At 37.7% G+C, this 25,547-nt stretch overlaps 1 protein-coding gene across 2 annotated transcripts in view; it reads left to right on the forward strand.

Moving 5' to 3' along the window:
* PDZRN4 (PDZ domain containing ring finger 4) overlaps nt 1–25,547 on the forward strand; it is a 371,452-nt gene that overhangs the window by 220,792 nt on the left and 125,113 nt on the right. Inside the window, exon 1 of one of the 2 annotated variants that reach the window (XM_029205434.1) lies at nt 5,614–5,942. The exons of the other annotated variant lie outside the window; for it this stretch is intronic. Within the exon in view, the coding sequence (XP_029061267.1) occupies nt 5,874–5,942 (69 nt within the window). The 5' untranslated portion in view covers nt 5,614–5,873. Of the gene's footprint in view, nt 1–5,613; nt 5,943–25,547 lie in introns of those variants that run through there. 2 annotated transcript variants of the gene reach the window in all.

Consider the following 25,547-nt stretch of genomic DNA (forward strand, 5'->3'; position numbering starts at 1 on the left):
GGGGAATAAATAAATGAATATGTGACTAATATGTGGAACAAAGTATAACTTGAAATGTAGACATAGTATATATATATATATATATATATATATATATATATGAAATAACTGATAAAACTCATGTGATCATACTTTACTTATTTGTGTACCTGGTACAAAAAATTCTGTTTCATGGATTCTCGAATTTATGTATATAGAATTGAACCAGATTAAATCTATCTTAATGCTTATGATTCTTCAGTACTTTGACTTAATGTTCTTGAACCAGCCCTAGTGGGGGAAAAATGTCACCTGGAAATTAGGTATAGAGTAGAAACACAAATATATGTCACTTTGCCAGAATCAGGTCTGTTCTCATATCCCAATAACAGTCATTCATTCACTATACCTCTATTGCAGACCTGCAGTGTGAAAGACACCAGGCTAGTATTTTGAGGAAGTCAAAGATCAATTGACCAACTCATCTCAGGTTGCCCAGGACTTATGTTACTGCTGTCCTCACATGTCTCATAGTCCAATAAGAGGGGTAAGGCATGTATGTAAAAATGATGTAAAGTAGAAGTGTTATGTGTCTTGAGATGGATACAGATAAAATGCACTGAGAATTCACAAGTTGAAGAGATCACTACTTCAACTCCAAGAGTCCAGAAAGGAGAGAGCATTTAAACTCAACCACAAGGGGCTTCCCTGGTGCTGCAGTGGTTGAGAGTCCGCCTGCCGATGCAGGGGACGCAGGTTCGTGCCCCGGTCCGGGAAGATCCCACATGCCACGGAGCGGCTAGGCCTGTGAGCCATGGCCGCTGAGCCTGCGCGTCCGGAGCCAGTGCTCCGCAATGGGAGAGGCCACAACAGTGAGAGGCCCGTGTACCACAAAAAAGAAAAAAAAAAAAAAAATTAAACTGAACCACAATAGCTTGATTTGTGTTTCTGAAGAATAAGCAGGATGAAGTAAAATCTGGGCCAACAGTAGGAAGAGATGGGGACTCTTATACAGCCGTTTGGCTTTGCTGGAGCCTAAAAAAAGAGGTGTGCATTCCAGGGACCAGTTTGCCGAGACTGTAGGCCTTCCAGGATAGGGAACTTTGAGCTAAAAGCCAGGGAAATCCCAGGCAAACCGGGATGAGTTGTCCTTTCTTCTACTTTCTACTGCGTACTTGGGGACCACATGCAATGAAGGCTGTGGAGGGGTTTTAGCCAACTGAAGTGATTTAGCTGTGACATATTAAAATTTTTTCAGTAGTTTGATAAAGTTTACATTTTTAACTACAAATCACTTTCATTATTTCAGGCTATATATATCTTTTTAAAGGTTTGTTCATTCTCTCTCTCTCTCTCTCTCTCTCTCTCACTTCATTTCAGCACTTTGAAGGGCTAGCCTTCATTTCCTGTCATCAGGATCATGTAAAGGCATATTGATGTAGCTCTAGCTTCCTGTACAAGAGAGATAGCTCAGCAAACTAGCTATCGAATTCAACCACAGAATTTGTAATTGGAGAACTGAGTTCAGATCTCTTTACTCAGTTTAACCTTGAGCAAGATCCTGTCTCTCTGAGCCTCAGTTCTTTGTGATTGAATATAAGATATTAACTTTAGAAAATGTTAGGCAGCTAAGTGGCTACTCAAAAGTGCCCAGATATATCCCTAAAATGAATGCAAGTTTGAGACTAGGGTGGAAATTTGTATACTAGGTGTCAAGATAGGTAGTCATAGCCTAGTTAGAAGATCCACACATGACTGTGGCAAGGATAGAGAGAGGGTCAGAGAGTGGAGTTACTTACCGAACGTCCACACCCACATAGGAGAAACAGCCCCAGTCATTGCAAAGGCAATAGAGAAAGAATCATATGCAACTGATGGCAGCTGTCACAGACTCAAGGGGATCGGTGGCTCAAAATAGGCACATTTGGACTGTCCATCTCTCTCTGGTAGGGCTTGCAACTGTGTACTGTATTGACCACCAGGGATGGAACACAGGTACACCCTCTTTGTTAATTAGTTTTTAAAATCTTTTCTTGTAAATGTAGGAAAAATATAGAAAACACATAAAACAAAGCTCAATTAAATGAATTATCACATGACCACCTAGTAAAACCACTACCCAGATCAGGAGTTAGAACTTTGTTAGCCACGCTGAAACTTTCTGGTGTCCCCTCCTAAACACAGCCCCCTCTCTACCCCTAAGGAGTAACCATCCTCTTGACTTTTTTGGTAATCATTTTCTTAGGTTTATTTATCATTTTATCACCCAAATGATTTGCATACCCAAACATATAGCTTAGTAATGTCTGTTTATAAAATGTCATTAAAGTCTCTTTCAATCTGTAGACTTCCTAGCCATCCTATCTCCCTCTCTCTAGCTCCCTTTCCCTCTTCCCTCTCTCTTCCTCTCTCTCACTCTCTCCTTCTCTCTCAGAAACTGGAATGTGTATCTATCGATGTTGAGTTGCCCACAGTCTGAATTTGGCTGACTGCATCTCCATGGCATAATTTAACATGTTCCTTGGTCCTCCACATTCCATGTAATTTGCTCAACTTTGGGAAAGACTCGTTTTTGGAAAGGTGTCATTTTCTTCTGTCAGGTGGTACACAATGTCCAGTTATCTCCTGTGTGTGTGTATGTGTGAGTGTGTCATGTCAGCAGCCATTAATTCTCGCTACTAGGTCCATTAAATAATTAAGGGATGCTGGCATGGGCATGCTCTATCATTCCTGTTTTTGGTTTGTTAGCTGGCATAATTCTACAAAGAGACACTTCCTCTCATCTACTATTTGTTTAGTCTAGTAGTACTGTTTATATAGGAAAAGCAAGGTAAATGCTGGATTCCTTTCTTTCATTTACTTCTCACTGAGCCCTCTTATATAGCACTCCAGATCTTGATGAACATCTCCTATTTTGAATGCCACTGAGTTTGAGGGGAGTAAACTAACATAAATTAAAAGCAATTAAAATAAACAACTATATCTTGAAATATATACCCAACCCAACATATGTTTTTACACTTTGATGAATTTGTTCCTAAGGATATTTGGGAAGATAAACATCTATTCTCTGTTTATTTTTAACCCGTACTCTTCCATATTGTTACTGTCCAAGACAGATAATATCTAATCTATTTGCATTGTTAAAACATTGTTCAGGTTAACTCATTTGTCTCTATTTGCTTCAAACTTTATATTCTAATACAAGATTTCACAGTTTAGTCATTGGAAAAATCTAACCCTCATTCTCTATTGAAATTTAGAGAAATTTGGAATTATAGTTCTTTTTTTCAAATCACCTTTCAATTCTCCAGGATGAACCCATTAGGAGCAAAAGATGGAATCTTTCCAAGGTGCATGGGCCAAGGGCAGCATTTGATAAATGATTGGAGAAGCTGCCTTTGCTTCCTGAGATAGAAATTAGAGAATAGCAGAAATAGTAATGAGTAAAGAAAACAGTCAAAAAGCTATTGCTGAAAGAATAGCTTTAATTTGAAATTTCTTACTTCACTGTTCGTTCTTTACATTTTTATGACTAAGAAACTATTTTAAAGCTGTGATTATTTAATTTTTCTTTACAAACCAATGGCAAAATATTATAAGAAAGCCCCAATAAGCAACCATAGCTTCAATAATTGTTTCCTACTTAGCTTTCAAAACCTGTTGCATAAAGACTTTTATCAGTGAGGGAAGCAAACACTTTCATTGATAGATGAGTGAACCATCCTTGCCTTACTGCATTCTAATTCCTTGATCTGACTTTTTAAAGCACAGAATTTAAACATCTGAGAGTCATTAATTCTATCACAGCTCAGCAATGTAGAATCCTTCAAAAAACAGTCAATGCTTGCTTTGAGGATGTGATCTCTAGCATAAGAACACTTCATGGGAAGTGGTGTAGAGACTCAAAGAAAATTAAAATTTTAAAAAGCATCAGACATATATATTTTACAACTGCACCTAAGGAGGTTGCATCTGTTTGTGGCCGCAACTGACTTTCACAAAGGTCCCCTCAAATACTTCCTTGAAATATCCTTTTCATAAAGGAATCAAAATAATTAATATTTACTACAAGTGGTTTCTAATTTGCAGGAAGTCCTGGTAAACTTTGTTCACATCAGGTCCTCAATTATGATGCCGCTTTCATCTAGTTCTCTTAGCTTGGCTTTCATCCAGGCTGTTAGGTGAAATTAGGCCCAGAAAATCGGATTATTACATCCCAAGGGAAATGGCTGATAAGCAGCAGTTGATTGCTTATCTCCTGGCTCCTTGCTGGTGTTGAGGTGTTGCTAGTTGCAAAGCCAATTTGTTAACAATTAGTACTCATTAGAATCATTTCCTGTTATCGGTTCTAAACATTTGACAAAGCACTTTTAGGAAATTGGACCCCCAAAAGTAGCTATCCATAAGTGTTGAGCAATTAAAAATCTTCAGGATCCAATGTAATTCCTAAGCAGAGTCATCAGTTTCCAAGTAATTATTTTTGCTTTGGAACCCACCTGCTATCCTGTCCAGTTTAAAGATGTGCTGGTACAAGGACATACTTCTTAATTAGCAGAGGTTGTGGATAAGTCAGTACAGGAACAAAAGGAATTTTCTTTTATTATCTGCTTTAGCTGTTTGCAGCATATCTTTAAGGGACAAAAAATGCCAGCTTGCAATACAATATATATATTGCGAGAGTATGAAATTAAATTCATTACTTCTCTTATCAAAACATTTAAGTTCAGTTTTTAAGTCTGTGTTCACCTTTGTATATTATGAACTCTAAGTATAGAATCATAAATGGAGTCAATGTGCATTACATTAGAATTTAAATATTACCAGTGTCAGCTTTCTGAAATATTATATATGACTTTAATAAAATTAGCATAAATACTATATGCACTTGAAATTTTTCTCAGAAAAGCCATTGTGTTTATCTAATTTTTAAATATAGGCCTGCATGTATTACAAGGCTGCAAATCTACATTCAATTGATATGCCCCATTATCTAATTAAAATATTTATTATCTGTACAAGTATATCTACTGATACTTGCTTAAATGTTCTTTATTTAGATTAAGAAAATATGCCTTATTTCCTCCCTAGTAAGTAATGATCTTTACCTATAAACTATTCAGTTATTTTTGTAGGATCAGGATTAAAACTCTGAATGACACCCCCCATCTTCTGTTCCTTTCCCACATCACTCCCCAAATTTTCCTTTGCCTCTGTGTTTATTTTATAAATTTAAATAATTGCTCCTATCCATCTTCCCCTAGACTTAATAATACTGAAAATATTTCTTCTAATTGTGACAAAACATGGAGATGTGAACTAAGTATAAATTTGTTTCTGAATTTCTTACTCCCATATTAAAAGCTTACATTAATGGAGAAATTAAGTGTATGTTCTTCTTTGAAATGCCCTATGCTCAACCTCTCTGTCCTTAATAAACAGAGATGGTATTGACACAAGTGAATTTTGTTTAACCACACTACATTTGCTTCTTAATTAGTGAATATTCATCTGTCACCAGCAGCAGCTATGACGCCCCTCCCTGCTAACATGTTCTGTCATAAATAATCAATGAGGTACTATTAATATTCATGAGCTGGAATCTGTGTAGTCATGTGCACTGATGCAGAGACAGGGGGAGTGTTGCCATGAACTGACTGGAAACTCTGTGTGTGTATCCGTGAGTGCAAGATACTTAGGGAAAGCGAAGAAGAGCATGCTGCTACACAGCACCCTGGCTTGTGCTTCCAGCTAACAGCGGTTTGTCTGTGTTTCTGGACTGAAGTGACTGATGAAAAACAGTAGTCAAGTCTGGAGGGTGATTCCCTTTCAGTTCACTTGCCTTTCAGTTCTGGGGAAATTAGAAGATTTGCTCTCTCTCTCTGCTTGTTAGAATGGGCTGCAATTTGTGCACTTTTCAGAAAAGAGAGGAACACTACAAACTGCTGTATGAAGTTTCCCAGGTGAGTGCAGGGTCTGTTACCAGCAACTAAATAGCCAGGCTTTGTGTTTGTCTGAAAAATGGTAAATGAACTGTGGCTAGCTTTATTTTTTCTTTCTGTAGATTTCAGAATGAAGGGCAGACTTGCTGGCTGGGGGCTTTTTATTTTGGTTTGGGGTGGCAGTTTTCAGCTTCCTTGCCACTCCCCCTTCAGATGACTTCCTGTGGGATTCTTTTTAACATTTTTTTGTATCTACTGCCAAGATGTCAGTTAAGTAAAAGGAGTAACACTGAGATCCATGTCTGTAATATTTTGAAGCCCCTCTTTCATTTTGGAATAGTGTTGACATTTGAAAATCAAATGTATCATTGTCTGCATAAATATTGGGATTTAATAGGTCTGTGAGCTCAGTTATTTGGAATAGACAGGAAAAGTTTCTTGCCAAATCTTGTTAGTCAGAGGAATTATTTGACTAATTAGGAATTTGTGCTTTGGTTTTAAGAGGAAGGCCTGGTATATTTGTATTTTATGAGAAAAAATACATGCTATGTCTCGGCTTGGATTAAAAAAGTAGATAAAGGAATTTTCTTATCATTTGTTCTTGGATCCTTTTTATAATTTCTTTGTTTAGCACTAGAAATTAATTTCAAGAGCTTATTACAATATTTGTATTGTAATGAAAAGGAAAAATGTGTGTAAATTTGGATGTCCCTTTAATGTATATCTGAGGGCTTTTCAGAATAAAAATAAGAAAGAAAATGATATTCCCAGCCTTCAGAGTTTTCATAGAATTCTATTAATTCACCATTTTATTTAGGCAGGTTTCCCTGGGGGTGTATGAAGTCCAAATTTCTTGTTTGGCAAAATAAAGTTTATTCCTCCCTTCTTCCGGTTTGTCCCAGATGTGACACACTACTACTTTTGTTTTTAGATGATATTGCTGATGAGAGACAATGTTTGGGATGTTGGTGGTCTGTGGGCACAGCAGTTGCCAAGTGCCCACTGCCTACTGGTTCCCTCAGATTTCCCCCTGACGTGATTCATTTCACAGTGGGCTAATTACAAAGTGGATTTTCTACACATGAAACAGCCTCCTTAGTTGCAATGTTAATGCACATTTTCATGGTAATGTGATCAGAGGCTCATTAGCCACTTTCCAAAATGATCCTCTGCATTAATTAAATATAAAAATGACTCCCTTATCACCATAGAGAGGAAAAGGAAGATTAACATTGTTAATTACACCAGGGGCAATACCTTTTGCTTCTCTTTTTACTATAAACTTGCGAGCCTAGGTTAACATCATCTTCATTCCTAGATAAGCTCTCATCTGCTTGGACTCATGAAAACAGTCTCTAGGTGGAACACTTCCCTTTAGTTTGGTTTATAAGAGTTTGAGTTATACTATTGTTTTTCTTTGGGTGGTGGAGGAGCAGGGGAGTGGATTAATCAATCTAATTTTTCTCTGAATTACTAAATTGACATAAAAGTATAATATGGAGGAAGTAGTAGGTGGCATCTTCCCTGATTATGCCTCGGTTAAGCTGTTTATCTTCTGCTAAGAAATCAAGCCAGATTTCTGCATCCAGAAAGGACCACTGTGTTTGTTAAGGAGCCTTTGTTGTAGAATTTTAAAGTGCTTGTCTGTAGTTTTGCCTTTAAGTGCTTCCTAAATCTTGAGAAAATAGATAAGCCATACTCTTTATTGCTTCCACCTGTACTCCTTCATCTATTTATTTTCTCTACTCCTGAATTGTGGTACTTACGATCTTTAATAAAGGGGGTGAAAATGAAGTATTAGCTTCCATTTAACTGGCTTTTATTCGATAAGTTAAAACCCCAGCTTAAAGGTCTTGTGTGTGTTTTCCAAGGGGAGCCCTCCTACAGTTTGTCCTTAACTTTGCGCTCTATTTTATTGAGTTAATGGAATAGATAAGATATCAAAGGAAACCAGTGATAGGCTCATATCATACACTGGAGCCCCGTGTGGTGTTGCAGACTAGTTTCTATTTTTATTTGGAGGAGCAGCAGCTCAGAGCACACATGAAAGTGAGCATGTTCTTAACCAGGTGTTCACGAGGGGCACATAGCTGCCCCCAGAAGAGAGGATACTATATACAAAAGTGACTTGGGATTGGAAGCCTGCGTATTTCTAGCTGGTAATATTAAAGCAAATTAGCTCACACAAACATCAACACCTGATGATCCAAATCATATGTATTTACTTATAGACGTAATTCTCAGGTCACCTGCCTTTTTGTTTCTTTTGTTATTATTTCTTACAAGCTAAGGCAAATTAAAGTTTATCAGGGGATGTGAAAATTTAAGACTAGCAGTGAATGCTACCTACATGACCAAGAGCAAAAAGATTATTTCTCTATAACAGAATCATTATGACATTGAACTTTTTAAAATTTTCTTTCTATGTTTCTAGATTTTGCTCTCTGATAACATGGGCCAAGTAGAATACAGTTTCAGATTTGTAACAAAAGCGTATGTGCTCACTGAGGAGCCCAGTGAAACAATCAGAATAACGTACCTAGGTGTGAAATGAGGCCAAGTTTAAATTTGGTTGATATTTTTTGTTCCTACAGAGGAGTTAAGGCTTTCAGTTGGCAGAAGAAAAAGAATGTTGTTTCAAGAAAATTATTTTCAGCTGGAGTTGGGCCAATCCGGCTCCAGTATGAACACAGTTGCAAGAATCTAGGGTTTGTGTAGATCCAGTAACCTTCATACCAAGCAATTTTCATGGATCTATTAACTCTTATATGTGCCAGGAACACAACTGTTATCTGCAGTGATTTATTTTATTCAAAGTAGGTTATTTATTAACCTCTTAAGAATTAATAAATGGGTAATTTGAACAAGGCCTTCTATTGACACGAACTAAATTGCCTGTTTTGTACTAATCTGATTAAATAACCAGCTGGACCAAGAGAGCTGCAGTAGCTTGTTAGGCACTTCGGACTTAAAAACAGATTTATTTATGAGGGAGATTGTATGGTAATATCTAAATCTGTTGACTTCTAAGTTTGATTTTTCATACATAAATCGAATGTAACTTTTTGATTGATTACATGATGGAAATTTATCAATGGGGTGTTCATTGGTGTTGAACAACATGTTCCAAATGGGGGCAGATATTGACTGGCTTGGTGCAACTGGAAGGCCTCCCCACAACCTGCACCCATGAATTAGTATCAAAACTGAAATGGAACCTTCATGGACAGTGACAACAATTACAGTATTGACGGCAGCTACCGTGGAACTGCTCCCACCTTGGAATTCTCATAGCATTTTGCTTGCACTTTTTGAGTTTCTTGTTTTTTACATTCAGCTGTCTGGTATTACCGTCAAGTGTGTGTGACTGAATTGTGCACTCCTTGAAGGCAGGTCAGGTGCTTGACCGTCCTTTAACCCACACCCTGCCAGCAGACACTCACTGAGCCTCACCATGGTTCCTTGAAAGACCATAGCCTCTGCCTCATCCATAGCTTCTAGTGAAAGACCATGTCGCTCTGCCTGCCTCTCTGCCCCATACCTAAGAGCTGAGTAAACCAGGAGCAGTCACCTAGTACATGAAGTTGAGGGTGCAATTAGATGTTTTTCAGTCTCAGAAATATTTATTGGGAAACAGGCCATTACTAAGGGGATTAGAATGCAGAGGGAGAAAGAGAGAGATCGAGAGAGGGAGAAGGCTTTAAGTAGATTGGGAAGCTTGAGGGTCTGTGGTCCACCAGATCTACGAGGATAAAATATATTGAGAATCAGAGACACTTGAGAAAGCGTCTCTATGAGCACATGGGTCATGAGAAAGAGAAGCGTAAATAATAAATAGTAGGTCTTCAGAGAGGCCTCATTTCCCCAGTTCCAGTACGTTTCTATAATAAATTCTCCATTCATTTTAACTTTCTTGAATGAGGTTATCTATCCTTTATAATCAGAGGAGAAAATGAGGACACATCACAATAATGTCTTGCTTTTGTCAACCAATTAGCAGCTGCCTTAAACTCTAGCCATGCTGTTCAGTTCAATAAACTACTTTCAGTAAGCTTCGATTGTCCAATATGTGCCAAGTCCTCATTTTTTCCATGGGGGATGCAAAGACAGATGTGACAGTCCTTGCTTTTGAGAAGCACACTATGGCAGTAGAAGAAAGACACATAAGCAGAGAATTTTCATATAATGTGATAAGTGAAAATGTTGAATTAACAGAGATGTTGACAGACTTCAGGAAGAGTGCAAAGGGACTCGATGCGGGGGGGGCATTAGGGGGGATGAGAAGGGAGAGAGAATCAAAAAGATAGAAGGGTAAAGAAATCCATGGAGGTGGCAAACAGGTGCTAGGTGTGAATGGACCTGGAGTAGGGGAACTACAAGCGACAAGTGTTACTAAAACCTCAAGTAGCAGGCAGGCTCTAGAACATGGCCTGAGAGGTGGTGGGCAACACCAGGCTTTGGAGAGTATCCCATGTCCCAGGATTGTGTCTGTTTGTTGGTTTGTTTGTTTTTAAAGAGGGAGAAATCACTCTGTTAGGAGTTAAGAGTGTAGACTTGGCTGTGGTGTGTGTCTGGGGACATTGGGCTTGGGTTGGGGATGGGGTAGGTACCACAGCAAAACTACAAGGGAGGCTAATTTGGAGGCTGTTGCAGAGTTAGTTAGTGATAGAAATCATGTAAAAGCGAGGACAGAATTGAGACCCTGAGGAGGTAAATTCATTAGGCTTCTGGCTTGTGAGACCAGGGAGGTATATTGAACTTTACAGAGGAGAAATAAGAGAAGGGAAGTGAGTTCTGGAAAGAGGAGAGAAGGCCACTGAGTTCATCACGGGCTATCTGAGCAATGCTGGCAGACAGTGAATACTCAAAATGAAGACCTGGCATATATGTGTTTGGTGGATGAGATCACCCAGAAGGATGTAAAAAGTGAGGAGAAAAACTGAACAGTGAGGAGAGTTGTGAACCAAGGACACAATATTAAGAAACACAAAAAGGAGAAGAAAGAAAAGGAGAAAAAGTGAAACTGTTATAGAGTGAGAAGGAAGAGAAGAATAGTGGGAGAAGCCAAGCAGAGAAGGTGTTTAAAAAGGAGTGGTCAATGTGGTCAGACAGGATAAGAACTGCAGTGTCTTTGGATATGAAAATTTGTGGTATGCTGCCCCGGTGCCTCTTCAGGAAGGACTTGTTGCCCCAGCTGCTGAGAGAACTGTCAGCCCCTCAGGGACTGTCTTATCTGCAGAGAGCCCCTCACCCAAGGTTATTCCCCTCCCAGGAGGCTCAATCTCTCCAATGGCAGATGGATGCAAGTCTACATGGGCCTGGGCATCTCAGCCTGAATTGGGACCCTCTGAAAGGCAGCTCGAGCTCCAGAGCTCCCTGCAACTGTTGTTGGGCCTGCATCATAGTTCAGTTCTCCTTCTGCCCAGTACTGCTTCTTTTTCCTCCCTTCCACAGAGGGAATGCTTCTCAGCTCTTTACCACTAAATTCTGTCGCAGAATTGGCTTCCTGGAGAACCTAACCTGGAGCGAGATCAGTGGTGACAATTACAGAGCATCTAAATAGAGAAATGTGGACAAAATCCAGAAAGTGGTGGATTCAAAGATGAGGTCGACTGCATTTTCAAGAAGTTTCTCTGGGATAAGGCAGATTATAAAAAATGGAGTTACTACTAACATTGGAGTACGAATTTTTTTAGCCTGGATTTTTTTAGAATGCAAAATTGCTTAAAATTGTGAATGTTAAAAATGAAAGTCATCTTTACTTCTGCTTTGAAAAGTAAGATAAATTGATTTCACATTTGAACTATGATGTGCACAGGGTGGTGATAATAGAGTGATTAAAAAATAAAACATGTACATTTAGTTAGACTTTACTTTATCCAAGCCTTTTGAAGAAAACCTTAAATGTTAGAGCAGTTTTTTTGTTTTTTAGTGTTTTTTTTTTTTTTGCGGTACAGGGTCCTCTCACTGTTGTGGCCTCTCCCGTTGTGGAGCACAGGCTCCGGACACGCAGGCCCAGCGTCCGTGGCTCACGGGCCCAGCCGCTCCGTGGCATGTGGGATCTTCCCGGACCGGGGCACAAACCCGCGCCCCCTGCATCGGCAGGCGGACTCCCAACCACTGCGCCACCAGGGAAGCCCTGTTAGAGCATTTTTGATATGAATAAAAATAAATATCTTAATGATTTAGGTAGGTTTAATAAATGAAGTGCCTTTCTCTACTATAAGGATCAGAATATCACATTTTTTTTAATGTATACCTTTAATTTCTTCAAATTTTCACTACTTATTGAATTGTTCTAGACCCAGGAGAAGATCAGCTACCTCTAGCTGCATATCTTTCTATTTAGAGGAAATACTGGAGGAAAACATTTTCACTGGTTCCATGTTACACACAAAGGAGACATGTTGCTGAAAACTTAGCTAATAGATATGCTGAGATATTTGACTCTTCAACTCACCTGAATTTGCTAGTTAAGTGGGATAATCTGATTAGAAAGTTCTTTAATTTCAATATTTGTTGAAAATAGTTCTAAAATACATTATTTTATTTACATATTACATAACATATGCACGTATTTATTCACTTCCAATCCTGTTAGATAGTAGCAAATGGGCTGCTTATCTTTAGCAAATTGTGATTTCAGAACTTTACAAGAGGAACTATTTATGAAGATTAACTGATAGTGAAAAATCTTTACACAACAGCCAATCACTGTTCAATAAATTCATTTTATGTGGGTATATTTTCATATACTGAATTTTTACAGGTCATTTACTAGGTATTCAATCAATCCTATTAAATAGTTAAGAAAGATACAAAAATTAAATCACTAGGTACTCAAGTAGAGGCCCTAGACTGTAGTTCTATGAAGGATTCTGCCCTTGAAAAGTTTACAATTTGTGAAATAAAGTTGAGCAGGTTGCCCAGAACAAGCTCTGCCTCAATCACTGTTTTCTCTCATAGCCCTTTCTGTGGCATACACCATAAGAATTTTAGGTGTTATTCTTAATAAATGTCCTCTTCTTGTGACTAATAAGGATTTAGGTACCACTGGGTGGTAATGTTGTCTTCAGATTTAGAATTCTAGGTAATTCAAATACAACTGTGATTTTCATATCTTAATGCAACATTTCCAAAGTCATCCATATAACCTGCTCCGTCCATCTCCATCTCCCTTCCAGCTGTATTCATTCCTTCTCTCTTAATTCGTTCACTCCCAATGTGGAGTAACAGCTTTAAAGTTTATTATGAAGTGTTCTTTGTTTCTTTCAACAAAAAGCTTAAAAGGTAACAGCCCCATATTCTGTGTTCCAACATATAACATCTAATTGCTAATTTGTGCCACTTTGTAACAAGCTATAAATCTTGCTTAATGGTAGTTTGGGTCCTGGTGAAGAATATCCCCTCACTGCTGCTTTATGTAGCTTTTTAGAAATACTATAGGAAATTTTTAGAAACTTGCTCTCAACTTAGTGGAAATTAGATTTTTTCTGAGCTAACCTTTTACTTCTAAGGCTCTTAAGGGTCTGTCTCAGGTACTTTTACTTAAATAATAAAAAGTTAAAAAATTCTTTTCAAGAGTATATGAACAAAGAGAATTACTAAGTATGGTTTAAAAAATAATAAGCCCATAGATTAAAGACCACTATTGTAATCAGTGATAGTAATATTTTCCTATAATTGAATTAAGGTAGAATTCAGATATTAATGTTTTTTGATGTAAAGGAAAGTTTGGGAAACTTTGAATAACCACAAATAATTACTCTGTACCCGCTTTGTGCTCAGTACTGTGCTAGATAGCAACAGAGGTTGCAAAAGAAGCATAAGCTAAGAAGCCAGTCTTCAAAGTGTTTAATCACAAAGCAATTAGAATATAAATGTGGAAATGTACAACCCTAACATAGCAGACATTACAGAGAAAGGGCAGTTCTATATGGGTAAGGATAATCTAAGGGTCTTCATGGTTGTAGTCCTTATTTAGAGTGGCTTAGATTAGGAGCCAAGGTTTATTTTGAAATTCAGCATAATTATTGTATATCCAGTCAGCCATGTAGTATGTTTGGTGTCCAGGATTTATTGTAAAAGCAAGGTCATAGGATATGACTAATTGGACATATTTAGGGAAAATGGGACAAACGGCCTGACCAAAGCAGGATATGGGATGAGGATAGTTGAGTATCTTGATCTTCCTGCAAAAATGAATGGACTTGGTGCCAGGCATCACTGCAGGGCTCTATAAACCATAAGAATGCAATCAAATAGCGTCTCTGAAGTCAATTTAAATGATAGAATATGTGTAAATATTGTTTTCTTGGCACTTTATTTAAAAGAGCAAAGCCATGCTAAGTTGATTTGCAATGGATAGATTTTGCCATTCACTCCTTAAGTGTGCTCTATATTTCCTTAGTGGCTCATATTTTTGTTTGTTTGTTTGTTTGAAGTTGGTTCTGCCTATGCAGCTGTGAACCTCACTTTTAAGACAACATGGAAAATAGAGCCCAAACACAATGTGATACATAGGAGAGGCACTGAGCACAGAAGAAAGAACAGAGCCTTTGTAATCAAGCAATAGCACCACTTATTTCCTCTCTGACTGTGAATTAGTTACTTAACTTCATTGAACCTTTGTTTAATTGATTAATATCAACCTTGAAGGGTTTTATTGAGGATTAAATGAGATATATTTAAAGGGCATAACACATTATGGGGATGCCATAAATGGTAACTTTTGAGGTTATGATCTCATTTCAGTGACCCTGTGAGTTAGCTAATATTGTCCCCATTCTACAAATGAGAAGACCGAGGCACAAAGTAATCAAATGACAAATTCATATTGTCAGCAAGTAGAACACCTGAAATTCAAACTGGGATTTGCCTAATGCCAAAGTCCATGTTCATTTTATTATAAATATCAAATATTCTTCTCCCTTTGAGCTTTCCATACTTATTCACTAAACTGATCCATAAATACTGAGCTCCTGGCACATCATAGGTCCTCAATAAACATCTGATAAAGGAAGAAGGAAAAAGAAATGGGAGGGAGGGAGGAAAGGATGAAGAAAGGCGGTGGGATAATAGATGCTATTTATATTTCTCCTCAGAGGGTTCTACAGAGATGGCCTTTTCAGTATAACAAAGAGAAGAAGGTCCTCTCTACTACCACTTTCCCCATCTGTTTTAACAGCTTAAATCAAATTGTCTCACCTATGAGAGCCCGTCAGTATGGGAAAGTGACTTGACACTCCCACTTTTGAGAGCTTGAAAGCCTTTCCCCACTTTCCCATAAATCTATGCCTGGCATGAATGATCCTTCACAACCTGCTGTGTTTCCTCATACATTCCTAACAGCCCAAATTTTCACCAAACCAAACAATAATTTCTTATTTGAAAACAACGTGATTTTCCCCATCTCTTTGCTTTTCATTGAAATATCCTTTTTCCTAGTGTGTTTTTCATACCCCTATACATATATTGATAAAAACCCTAATCCTTTGTAACTCAATTCAAAGCTCACCATCTGGGAAGTTCTCTCTGAACCCAAGACAGAGTAGGTTGTTCTTCCCAAAGCTCCTCCAGAATTTGAAATATAGTCAGATCCTTCTGTATTTATGTTTAGTTTTTCTGCATCTCTGCATTTCTACCATATCATACAGTGCCTGGTATTTAATACAAATCGGATCAAGGAATAGGAGTGGGGATATAGCTACAACTGCATTCACAAAAGAAAGCTTTTGTCTCCAGTATTCACTGAGTCCTCTTTGAAAACAAGATGATTTGAGTAACTACAAAATTATGTATTTTCTTGATTTTGAAGGTGTCATCTGTTTTACGGTATTGTTACTTGCAAGGCTCATCATCAAGTGTAAGGACAGCTGGGGGCATGCAGAGTTGACAAGCTACCACCTTTAATATCCGTATTGATTGCAAGCTGCATCCCCATTTCAGAAACAAGAAGATATTGGGGAGAACTCACATCTTAAAACTAAGGAAAAATTGTCATTGCTTTTCTAAACGAAACAAACAAACTAAAAACAAACAAGCTCTATCGGCCCTTCTTTCACCCCTACCGCACTCCTATTCCCTGACCTTTTCTACCAAACTGAGTATTTTATTACCCAGGTGGATTCAGCATATCAGGTCCTTTTCTCAAAATTGCCAGTCATGATGGATAATGATACAATTTTTATTCCTCAATTGTCAAACTGGTCAGTATACCTTGCTGTTCTTTCTTCCTAGAATTTCCCATTACCCTTTAGCTCACTAAGTTGTAGCCCTCCTCAAAGCTTGGGTCAGGTACCACCTTTTCCAGGAAATCTTCCTGGAGTCCCTGAACTTGAGAATACCCCCTCCTTTTTCCTTCCAAGGTAACCAGTGCTTACCTCTGTCATAACATATACCAAATGGTATCCTTTCTCAATTTACTTGTTTGTGATTTTCACTGGTCTCTGAATCTCTGGAGGGCAAAAACCCTGTTTTCAATCTAACTCAGTACCCACATAGATGTTTCTTGAGTAAACGATGAATGGCTAAATTCCAAGTGAATTCTGTGTACAGGGCAATTTGTTGAAGGTGATATAAAAGCAGAATAAGATGAGATCCCTGCCCTCAAGGTGTTTACTGTTGCACAGTCTCCAGTAATACACACTTGTTCACAAATAACTATAATGCAAGGTATAATATTAGTTCTATGAAAGAGAGAGAGAGAGGAACAAGGTATCGTGAGATGTCATAGTGATAATGATTTACTATATTATAGATAAAAATAAAGTGTGTAAAATATAATATGTATATATCATATAAAGCAAAACAGTGTTTTGTGTGTGATGAGATGAATTGATTATTGATTTAGTAACTGTCATGTTTCTTCATTTGCTGCTTTCCATGCTGTAAAATTGAATTAGCATTGGGATTGACATATATACACTAATATGTATAAAACAGATAACTAATAAGAACCTGCTATATAAAAAAATAAATAAATAAAATAAATTCAAAAAACAAGAAAAAAATTGAATTAGCTATTTTGTGTAAAAATGGCTTAATACATACTTCTTTTTATTTATATCCATCACTGAAATAATAATAATAATAAAATATGGCTAAATTATTACAATATTCATTTTATCTCTGTCCCTCCTTACTATAAAAAGAATTCAAAGTGATCGTTATAAAATACACTGCAAAATGTCTGAATTCTTCCTGATGATGTTGCCTTTGGTTTCATAATTACTCTAGCACCAATCTGAGAATTTGTCCAAGTGCAACTATCCCAATAAAGGTCATATAAAGCAAAGAGTAGCCTAAGAAGACCATGAAAATCATTTTTAAAACTTTAAGCTTTAAGTAAAACCTAGTCCAATTCAATAATATACTAAAAATAGATTTTTTCAATAACTCAAAACCATATTTATTTTACTTATTAGACATTATTACTTGTAAAAGTAAGGATATTCTTTGAGCCATGAGGAATATAATGATAGTAAAGATAATGCCCCCCATATACCCAATATCAATGAAGCTTTTCAGGAAACTAACTCAGTGACCCCCAGATAACTTGAGATAGAAAACTCAGATAGGGTAGAAGTTAAGATTTTGAATTTGAAAAACTCAGGATTTTAATCAGGATTAATTTCCTATTGCCACAAAATTAGTTCTAAACTGTAACAGAAATGCCCGACCAGAGTCTTATCCAGATTCTAGGGTAATCTAAAGAGGGAGGCAAAGAAGAATTTACTGTCTTGTTTGTGGTGATCATTTTAAGAACTAAATATAAGGGTGGTGTCTCTACTTGAGGGTAAATTACTCTCAATTAACCTTCAAGAGTTTGTAAAAATAAAATAAAAATTAAAAATATTTTCAGAATTGCACTACATAATATTTAATGCAGTTGGTAGAACCTAGAGAAAGTAAGTCAATGACTGTACTCCATGCAATAGTCATATTTCACTGGATGTGAAATGTAGACTAAAAAGTGTTGGGAAGTATTTCCTCCTGAACTGGCATAGATTAGGTGGCTTAATTTAGTCTTTTCCATTCCACCTTCTGAAATAAAACATCACCAATAAAAACCAGTTATCTTAGCAGATGCATAAAAATCACAGATTCATTTCTATGATGCTCATCTACACAGCAGATTATTCACAGATATATTTGAGAGGAGCCTGTGACTGTTAATTCTTTTTCAGATGTGTGGGATCCATTTAGATACTAAGTATTCTAAAAAGCTGTTAAAATGAAGTTAAACATTAATTTAGAAAGAAGTGGCCTTACGAATCTTTCATACTGTCATTTCAGTCTCTTGAAAGCAAGGTAGCTAGGTCCTAAATCTCAGGAAAATGAAACTGGTTTCATAACTGATTAAAAACAACAGTGATAAAAACATTTAAAGCAAATGCTATACATAAATAGGCTCCTCAGCAATTTCTATGTAAGGTCACATTCATCAGGTGACCTTCTTGATGGATTATCATTTTCTGGCTAATTGACACCTCGTCTGTGACTGATGAACTGACCATTGGCATCACTGAACTACCCAGTAACACTGTTATCAATGTGCTGATGACTGCTCCCCAGAGCTTCCCCATAAATACCCGGTTCCCCATAAATACCTTTATTTATTTATTTATTTATTTATTTATGCCCCATAAGTACCTGGTTCTCACTTTCCACAACAACCAGAAAATAATTTTAAAACTGGGCCCTTGCTTTGAAGTTTGCTTTGATGGCTTTGAAGTATTCACAGCTTTCCAGCTAGTATTATCTGTGTTTCATAGATCACAGAAAATCCTGAGAGAGGTAAAAAAAAAAAAAACACTATTAATTTGAGATGTAGAATCTTCCACTGATATTTTTCAAATAGATTTAGTTTGAATTTTAGATATCTTGTTATAAAGTGTTACTTTTAGACAGTGCATATGAGACAAATGTCTAACAGGACCTTAAAGAAATAGCTACATAAATTTTACTAAAAACATCATAGTATCCATAAGTGGGAACCAATGGGTGGTCATATATACGTTGCCTAGTGTTGTCTTGAATCCCTCAAAAAGGAAACTGTCAGGACCAGTAAATGGTACCTCAGCCCCTGAGTGTGTTTTAATACAATTTGATTAGTTCCTGGATTACATAAAGATACAGAGGCCCACAAGAATCAAATTGCATTTAAATTATTAAATATCATATGGTTCACATTTTTTATGTTATATAAAAAAACATCTTTTTGTCTGTGTAAATCCTAGCAAAGTAACAGTACATTATTTACCAATTGTGAATATGAACATCTGTGGTTATTTCACTCAGCCCAGTATTTAAATTACCTTAATTCTCCACAAAGAAAAAATGGCTCTTTGATTATATATACTGTCAGGTTACATGGCGTGGGAAACAGCCTCTGAGACAAAGATTTGTACATGAGATGCTTAAGAGCTTTCTCAGGAGCAACACCTGTGTGGGAGTGAAAGCAGTAGCATCAGGCAGAAGGAAAAGTAGACTGGAATGCAATCCCAACAGAGACCTCAGATAACGGCAAGGGTTGCTGTGAAGCTGGGATGACCCTTCAGAATTGTTCCCATAGCCTGGCTTTGCACTCTTGCATCATTTAATCTTTGGAGGTGGTGGCTCCTGGCGAGCGGGCATAGCTTTGCACAAGGCCGTTGATTCCCTTTGGCTGAGCGCAGCACCCAGAGCAGGACAAAACTCTGAGGCAGCAGCACCCAGCGCCCCCAGGGGCTGGGTAAGTGAGTGCCTCGGCCCTGAAGGTGGGATCTCAGCGCTCACAAGCATCCACCGCATATACCAATTCATCCTGTAATATAGGGGCATAATTTCTAGGCTATAATAAACCCCCCCTTCCAAAGGAATTCTAATCACTTATAAGACAAGGTCAGGTTCCTTAAGGTTAGATTGTGTTTCTTCTCTTTATCCACTTTTTTGCCAGATTAAATCATTTTCTGGAGTCAAGAGTGTCATTGGAGCATATTTTGAGAATGTGACTTTGAAAGTCTGACCTGTAGAAATGTGATAAATTGTGTTTGGAGATTGATTTTGTTGACTGCTAATACCAAATCATGGAGCACCGTAGTTTCACTTACTAAATATTGCCCAGGCTATATTGTTGCACTCTGGGCTGCCACGGTCACCTCATCAGGATATTTTCTGTCCTGTGACTAGTGGCTTCAAATATACTCATCCATCTTCTTGTCCTATTACATTTTGTGTGACTGATGTTCTGTACCCATTAAAATTGATGGGAAAGAACAAAGAGAAGAAAAATGTGCCCTTCAACTAATTACTTCTCTGAAGGAGCAAATGAGAATTCTCTAGTACCAACAAGAGATTTAGACTGGTGGGTTTTCCCCCATTTATTAAGTGCTTTAATTAGCTAGGTTTACTAAACAGAGTCCCCTATTTATAAGAGCACATTACTCAGTATGCTTTAAAATTCAACCTCCCTCTGAAATGTTTGATCTTTATAAGGCGAATTCATAGCTGTTACATTGTTTATAGTCAGGAGTCATTTTGGTGACTTCTCAGTACTAGAATCAATTAGATCAGATGCCTTCAATGTCAGATTTTTTCCCCTCTGATAAGCTATCGTAATGACTCCTTTTATATTCTGTGCTAGCTGATAATTAAATTTACTATTATTGTAGACTGAAGCCAAAACCACAGTGATTTTGGAAGGCCCAATCATCCTAGGTCTTTCTTGGATCTGTTGAATGTTATCTTTGTTCTCAACAAATTGCGGAATAGCAAGGTATTTCTGCAGTGCTCGCAAAACATTTGTTTAATTACAACATCTAATGTGTTAAGGGGAGGGAAACCTGCCCACTTGCAGTTACCAGGCTTTGGCCTCTACACCTCATTTCTCCTCGTGTTCCTGTGTTTGAGTTAAAGGAAACAGTGTGGACTTATTTCTTAAGTGACAGGAGAAATTCACACTTTTTAAAATAATTTGACCAAAGAAATTATTTTGGAATTACCTTAAGAGAATCCCACTGCCCAGGGATCAAAGGGGTTATTTGAATACTATAGATAATATTGTCCAAGGAAAGTCAGGAAAGTAAAAAACATTCTTCCATATTGACCTTGGTCACAAGGATGACAGGAGCTATTCTGAGACTTTGACCATAGGAACATGTCTGTGAACAGCTGTCAAATTGGATGTGGCCTAGCTCGTTTACATTTTTAGCAATGTTAATGCTCATGTGCTATACAAATACTTGGACCAACTTTGGGGCAAATGGAACTAATCAGACTACAGTCAGCTCCTTTCACTTATGTAAAAAAATGGTCTCAATTAACACCATCCAAGAGAAATTTCTGTGTTGATGGGAGTATTCTACATCTGTGTTGTTGAGTAGTATGGTAGCCACTAACCCACTAACCATAGGTGCGTATCGATTGGTTAAAATGCGGATAATGTAACTGAGGAACTGAATTTCTGATTTTATTCATTTTAGTTAGTTTAAATTTCAGTAGCCACATGTGGCTAACGACTACTGCATTGGATAATGCAGTGAGGCTGTTGCACTGGATATGATTAAGGAATTTTATAGATTTTATAGCCTTAAGATTTTAAGCCTTAAGATTTTATAGCCTTAAAGTTTACAGTTCAATTTTTATTCTATCCTAGCATTTTACAGCAGTTTACAGCCTTAAAGTTCAATTTTTATTCTATCCTAGCATTTTTAAAAATCTGTTGATTTCGTTTGTGAGGTGGGTATTTTGTTAAAACATGTACTGCTTCTTTAAAAACTGAAATAAAATATAAGCTCAGAAAACAAGCATTAAAAATAGGAATCTGGGCTTCCCTGGTGGTGAAGTGGTTGAGAGTCCACCTGCCGATGCAGGGGACACGGGTTCGTGCCCTGGTCCGGGAAGATCCCACATGCCGCGGAGCGGCTGGGCCCGTGAGCCATGGCCACTGAGCCTGCGCGTCCGGATCCTGTGCTCCACAACGGGAGAGGCCACAACAGTGAGAGGCCCGCATACCGCAAAAAAAAAAAAAAAAAAAATAGCAATCTTATGGAGTAGGCTACAAAGAGTTGTCTTAGAAACTAGAACACAGAAAGAACCTCCTCACAGAAAAGTGTTTAGTAAATATTTTGGTAGTAAAATTTCACACACACACACAAAAAGACCAGTCTTGCCATTTTATAACTTACAGATCTTGAAAGCCTGAAATCTGGGTCATTGTACATTAGTGGTGGGAATAAAGAATGAATTCATTTTAATCCAAATACAAAAGAGTTGTGTTTCTAGGCCTCAAAAAATTATCATCAGTTGGGGCATTCTGAAAAAAACAGTTCCCTTTCAACTGTAACAATAAAAATAAAATAATAAAATGACAAAATAAATAGCAGTATAATTAGAGAAGCAGTTTGTACTGAACCTCCTTTCACACTCTTCCCCAGTTGTAGGATTCCACCCATCAATCATATACATTGATCTGATAAATACTTGTGAAGTGCTGTTTCTTCCAAGGCCTCATTAGTTCATTTTGACTCTAATATTTTCTATTATGTGAGTATTATTTTACATATATTCAATATTTACTACAAGGTATGTGCAATTCAGACTCATCATTCTGTAGTAAACCAATCTCCTTTGAATATAAATGTACTCTTTTAACCTGGTAAGGGTATCACAAGCCATTCATTCACTTCAAACCCTAAGTTGTGAGTCATTGTCTACTCACCTGTGTCCCACATTCTCTTCTCCCTACCAACATATTCAAATTGTCAAGTTCTGTGATTCTTCCTCTATAATATTTTTCACCTCCACTTCTCCTTTCCTTTACTGCCAATCTTCTCGATTTATTGAATCCACACTTTTCTCCTCTCCTAACGTATATTGATCCTGGTCTCTGCTCTTCAAGTCATCTTCCACCAGCTGCCAGTACATTGTTCTTCAGGCTCCTTTGCTCAAAAGTCTTTCCTGACAACTTTCCACTATCTGCAGGACACAGTCCTGTTATACCAGTTACACCTGGCTCGGAGAACTCTGAATCCTGAAAGCCTTCCACAATCACCTCAACTGGAACCAGTTTCTCTCTTCCCTATGTTAGTTGACTGTATTTCTTTTCCGAATAACTCCGAAATTCATAAGTTAATGGGATTAGTGGGGAATTATTATTTTAGACATTGCAAAGCATTTTCAATGCCCTATCTTATGTCTAAGTTTCCCTAGTAATTCTGAGATCTAAGTAGGACAGGCAGGATTATTTCCCCATTTTGTAACGAAGGAAACCAGCTGAGGTTAGGAAAGTGAGAGAATAATTCAAGATTACACAGCCGGTAAGAGATCCAATTTCTGGATTCTTTCCATATTAATAAAATAAATGTTTCAATAAAAAGAATACCTCCAGTGCCTAGAATAGTGCCTCGCATATAATAACTGTTAAAAAAATATGTGTTGATTGATTGAATGAATGAAGGCCATTGCTAAGGGCCTTTTGAATATCATGACTGGTATTTGAACTGGCTTATCTAGGCAATGAGCAGGTGATCCAGTGATCATTGAGCAGGAGAGGTGCAGGTAAATTTGAGAAAACAATTAGGAAGTGAGATAAAAACTTCATACAGTGAGACAGTGGGAACTGAGATAAACAGGGGAGAGTGAGAGACATTTTAAAGAATGAGTTAAGAATTATTGCTTCTTGACACTAATTGAACGTGAGGTCAAAGGGGAAGGCAGAGACAAACATTCAGCCATTGTGTTGCAAGAGTGGTACCCATTCCAGAGAGAGATAGGCCTGAAGGAGGAACTGTTTCCCTTGAATATAGATGAGCCTTTATCTGCTAAGCCCTTTGGCATCTGATTATACTATATATTGTCTCATAATCTTTATGGATCCATGTCTAATTATTCACATGTGAAAATGTTGTTTTCCTCTATCTTTTAGCACTTTATTGTTCCCGTGGCACCTAGGCCCCTGCTAGGCAAAAGGTAGACCCTCCAAGAAGAATGGAGATTGATTAATTTGAATATGATATAAACACTACGTAATTGAATTATGCTGCATCCTTTATTACAATGTAACTTAGGCTCAAGTTGTACAATTGAAAGTATTGTTTTTCAGAAAATTAGCTCATCTGTAAAATTCCGGCTGCATTTTTCTCAAATGTGTTTTGCTACTGATGCCTTTTGAAGTGGAATAGAAGTACAATGAAACACACAAACTAACTTGTCCATACAGGAAAAGGTGCTTGGATTTTAAAGATTATTTTTTTTCAAGTTTTCTCCATGGAAAACTAAAATAAACATTTAAACTTCCTCAAGCTTTATAAGAAAGAAACGTTCAAGTCATGAAGCAATGAATAATCTCTTCCCATCCCCCTCTTTTTAGCTGTAGTAGAATAAAATGGCCGGATTATTGTAGCCCTTTGAGTCATGTGATTATAACTACAGTTTCTAGGGAACCAAGACTTTTTCCATCAGTGCTTATATTTGTTGTACCAATGTCAGAAACATGGCATTTGTTTTAAATTAAATTAAAATAATTAAATTTATGCTTTTAAAATCTATCTCTTATAAATAAGTGCATTAGTGACTTTTTGGTGTTATGACTAGTAAATTAACCCAGTGGTTAATAGTGACTATCCAATTAAATGCAATATAGATTTTAAGTGCATTCTTGGTGCAAGGCTGCTAGCACAGTGGGGCCTCCACAGGTGAATAAGACAGGAAATGGACCCTCCAGCAGCTTCACAGCCTTAGGATAAGTCATTGTGGTGAGACAAAATGCAACTGATGACAAGGAAAAGGAGGGGAATTGTAACTAAGGCAGCCACACACAGAAACCACATGAAGAACATGTAATTCAAGCTGTTTCTGGAACATCAAACAGATGGGGGTCAGCATTCTGGCCATAAGGACAGTGAAAGTTAAGGATCAGAATTCGGGGAATCTAGACTGTGCTGGTGTGCTGTGGGGGGAACACAGGGGACTTTGGGAAAGGCAAGAGGAGGAAGTGACCAAAAAACAAGACAGGGGCAGGTGGTGGGAGATTCTGAGGGTCAAGCTGAGGAGGGTGAGTTTTCTTTTAGATGTAGTTAGAAACCTTCAAAAGATGTTGTTTCTTGAGAAAGCAGTGGCAAAATCAGACCTATGCTTGGCTAAAATTAGTGGAAGTTACTATTAGCAAGACAGGTGTAATTTTTGTACCAGTTTTTAGGAATCGAATCTTTTTGTTTGTTTGTTTTCCAAATGAAATAAGGAGCTTCAATATATAAAACGGAGTTGCCTGGCTGAGTCTGGGAAGTTCAGATGGATGGACTGAGTGCCGTGAGCCCCAGGGAGCCCCCTGAGGCTCCTACAAGTGGGAATGGTGAGGAAAGCAAACAAAGGAGACGAGAGATTACAGAAAAATCAAGAGAACCGAGAGGAGGGACTGGGGCAGGCTTGGAAAGGGTGGCTGTGAGAGGGAGCCAGGCCAGAGCATCATGATTCGGTGACTGACTCCAGTGGAGGAGGTTAGGGAGAAAAAGGCGGCAGAGGAGTTTCTGATGTTTCACAATGGAGGAACTGGGAAGAGGGCAGTGGCACCAAGAGGAAATACAGGTCTTTAGGAATAAGTGAGGACGGGCACGGGACCTGCATTCAAAGAGTCTATAGGATAGT

The sequence above is a fragment of the Monodon monoceros genome, unplaced genomic scaffold (assembly GCF_005190385.1).
Source record: "Monodon monoceros isolate NGI ecotype Baffin Bay Population unplaced genomic scaffold, NGI_Narwhal_1 Super_Scaffold_6, whole genome shotgun sequence".
NCBI classification, from domain to species: Eukaryota; Metazoa; Chordata; class Mammalia; order Artiodactyla; family Monodontidae; genus Monodon; species Monodon monoceros.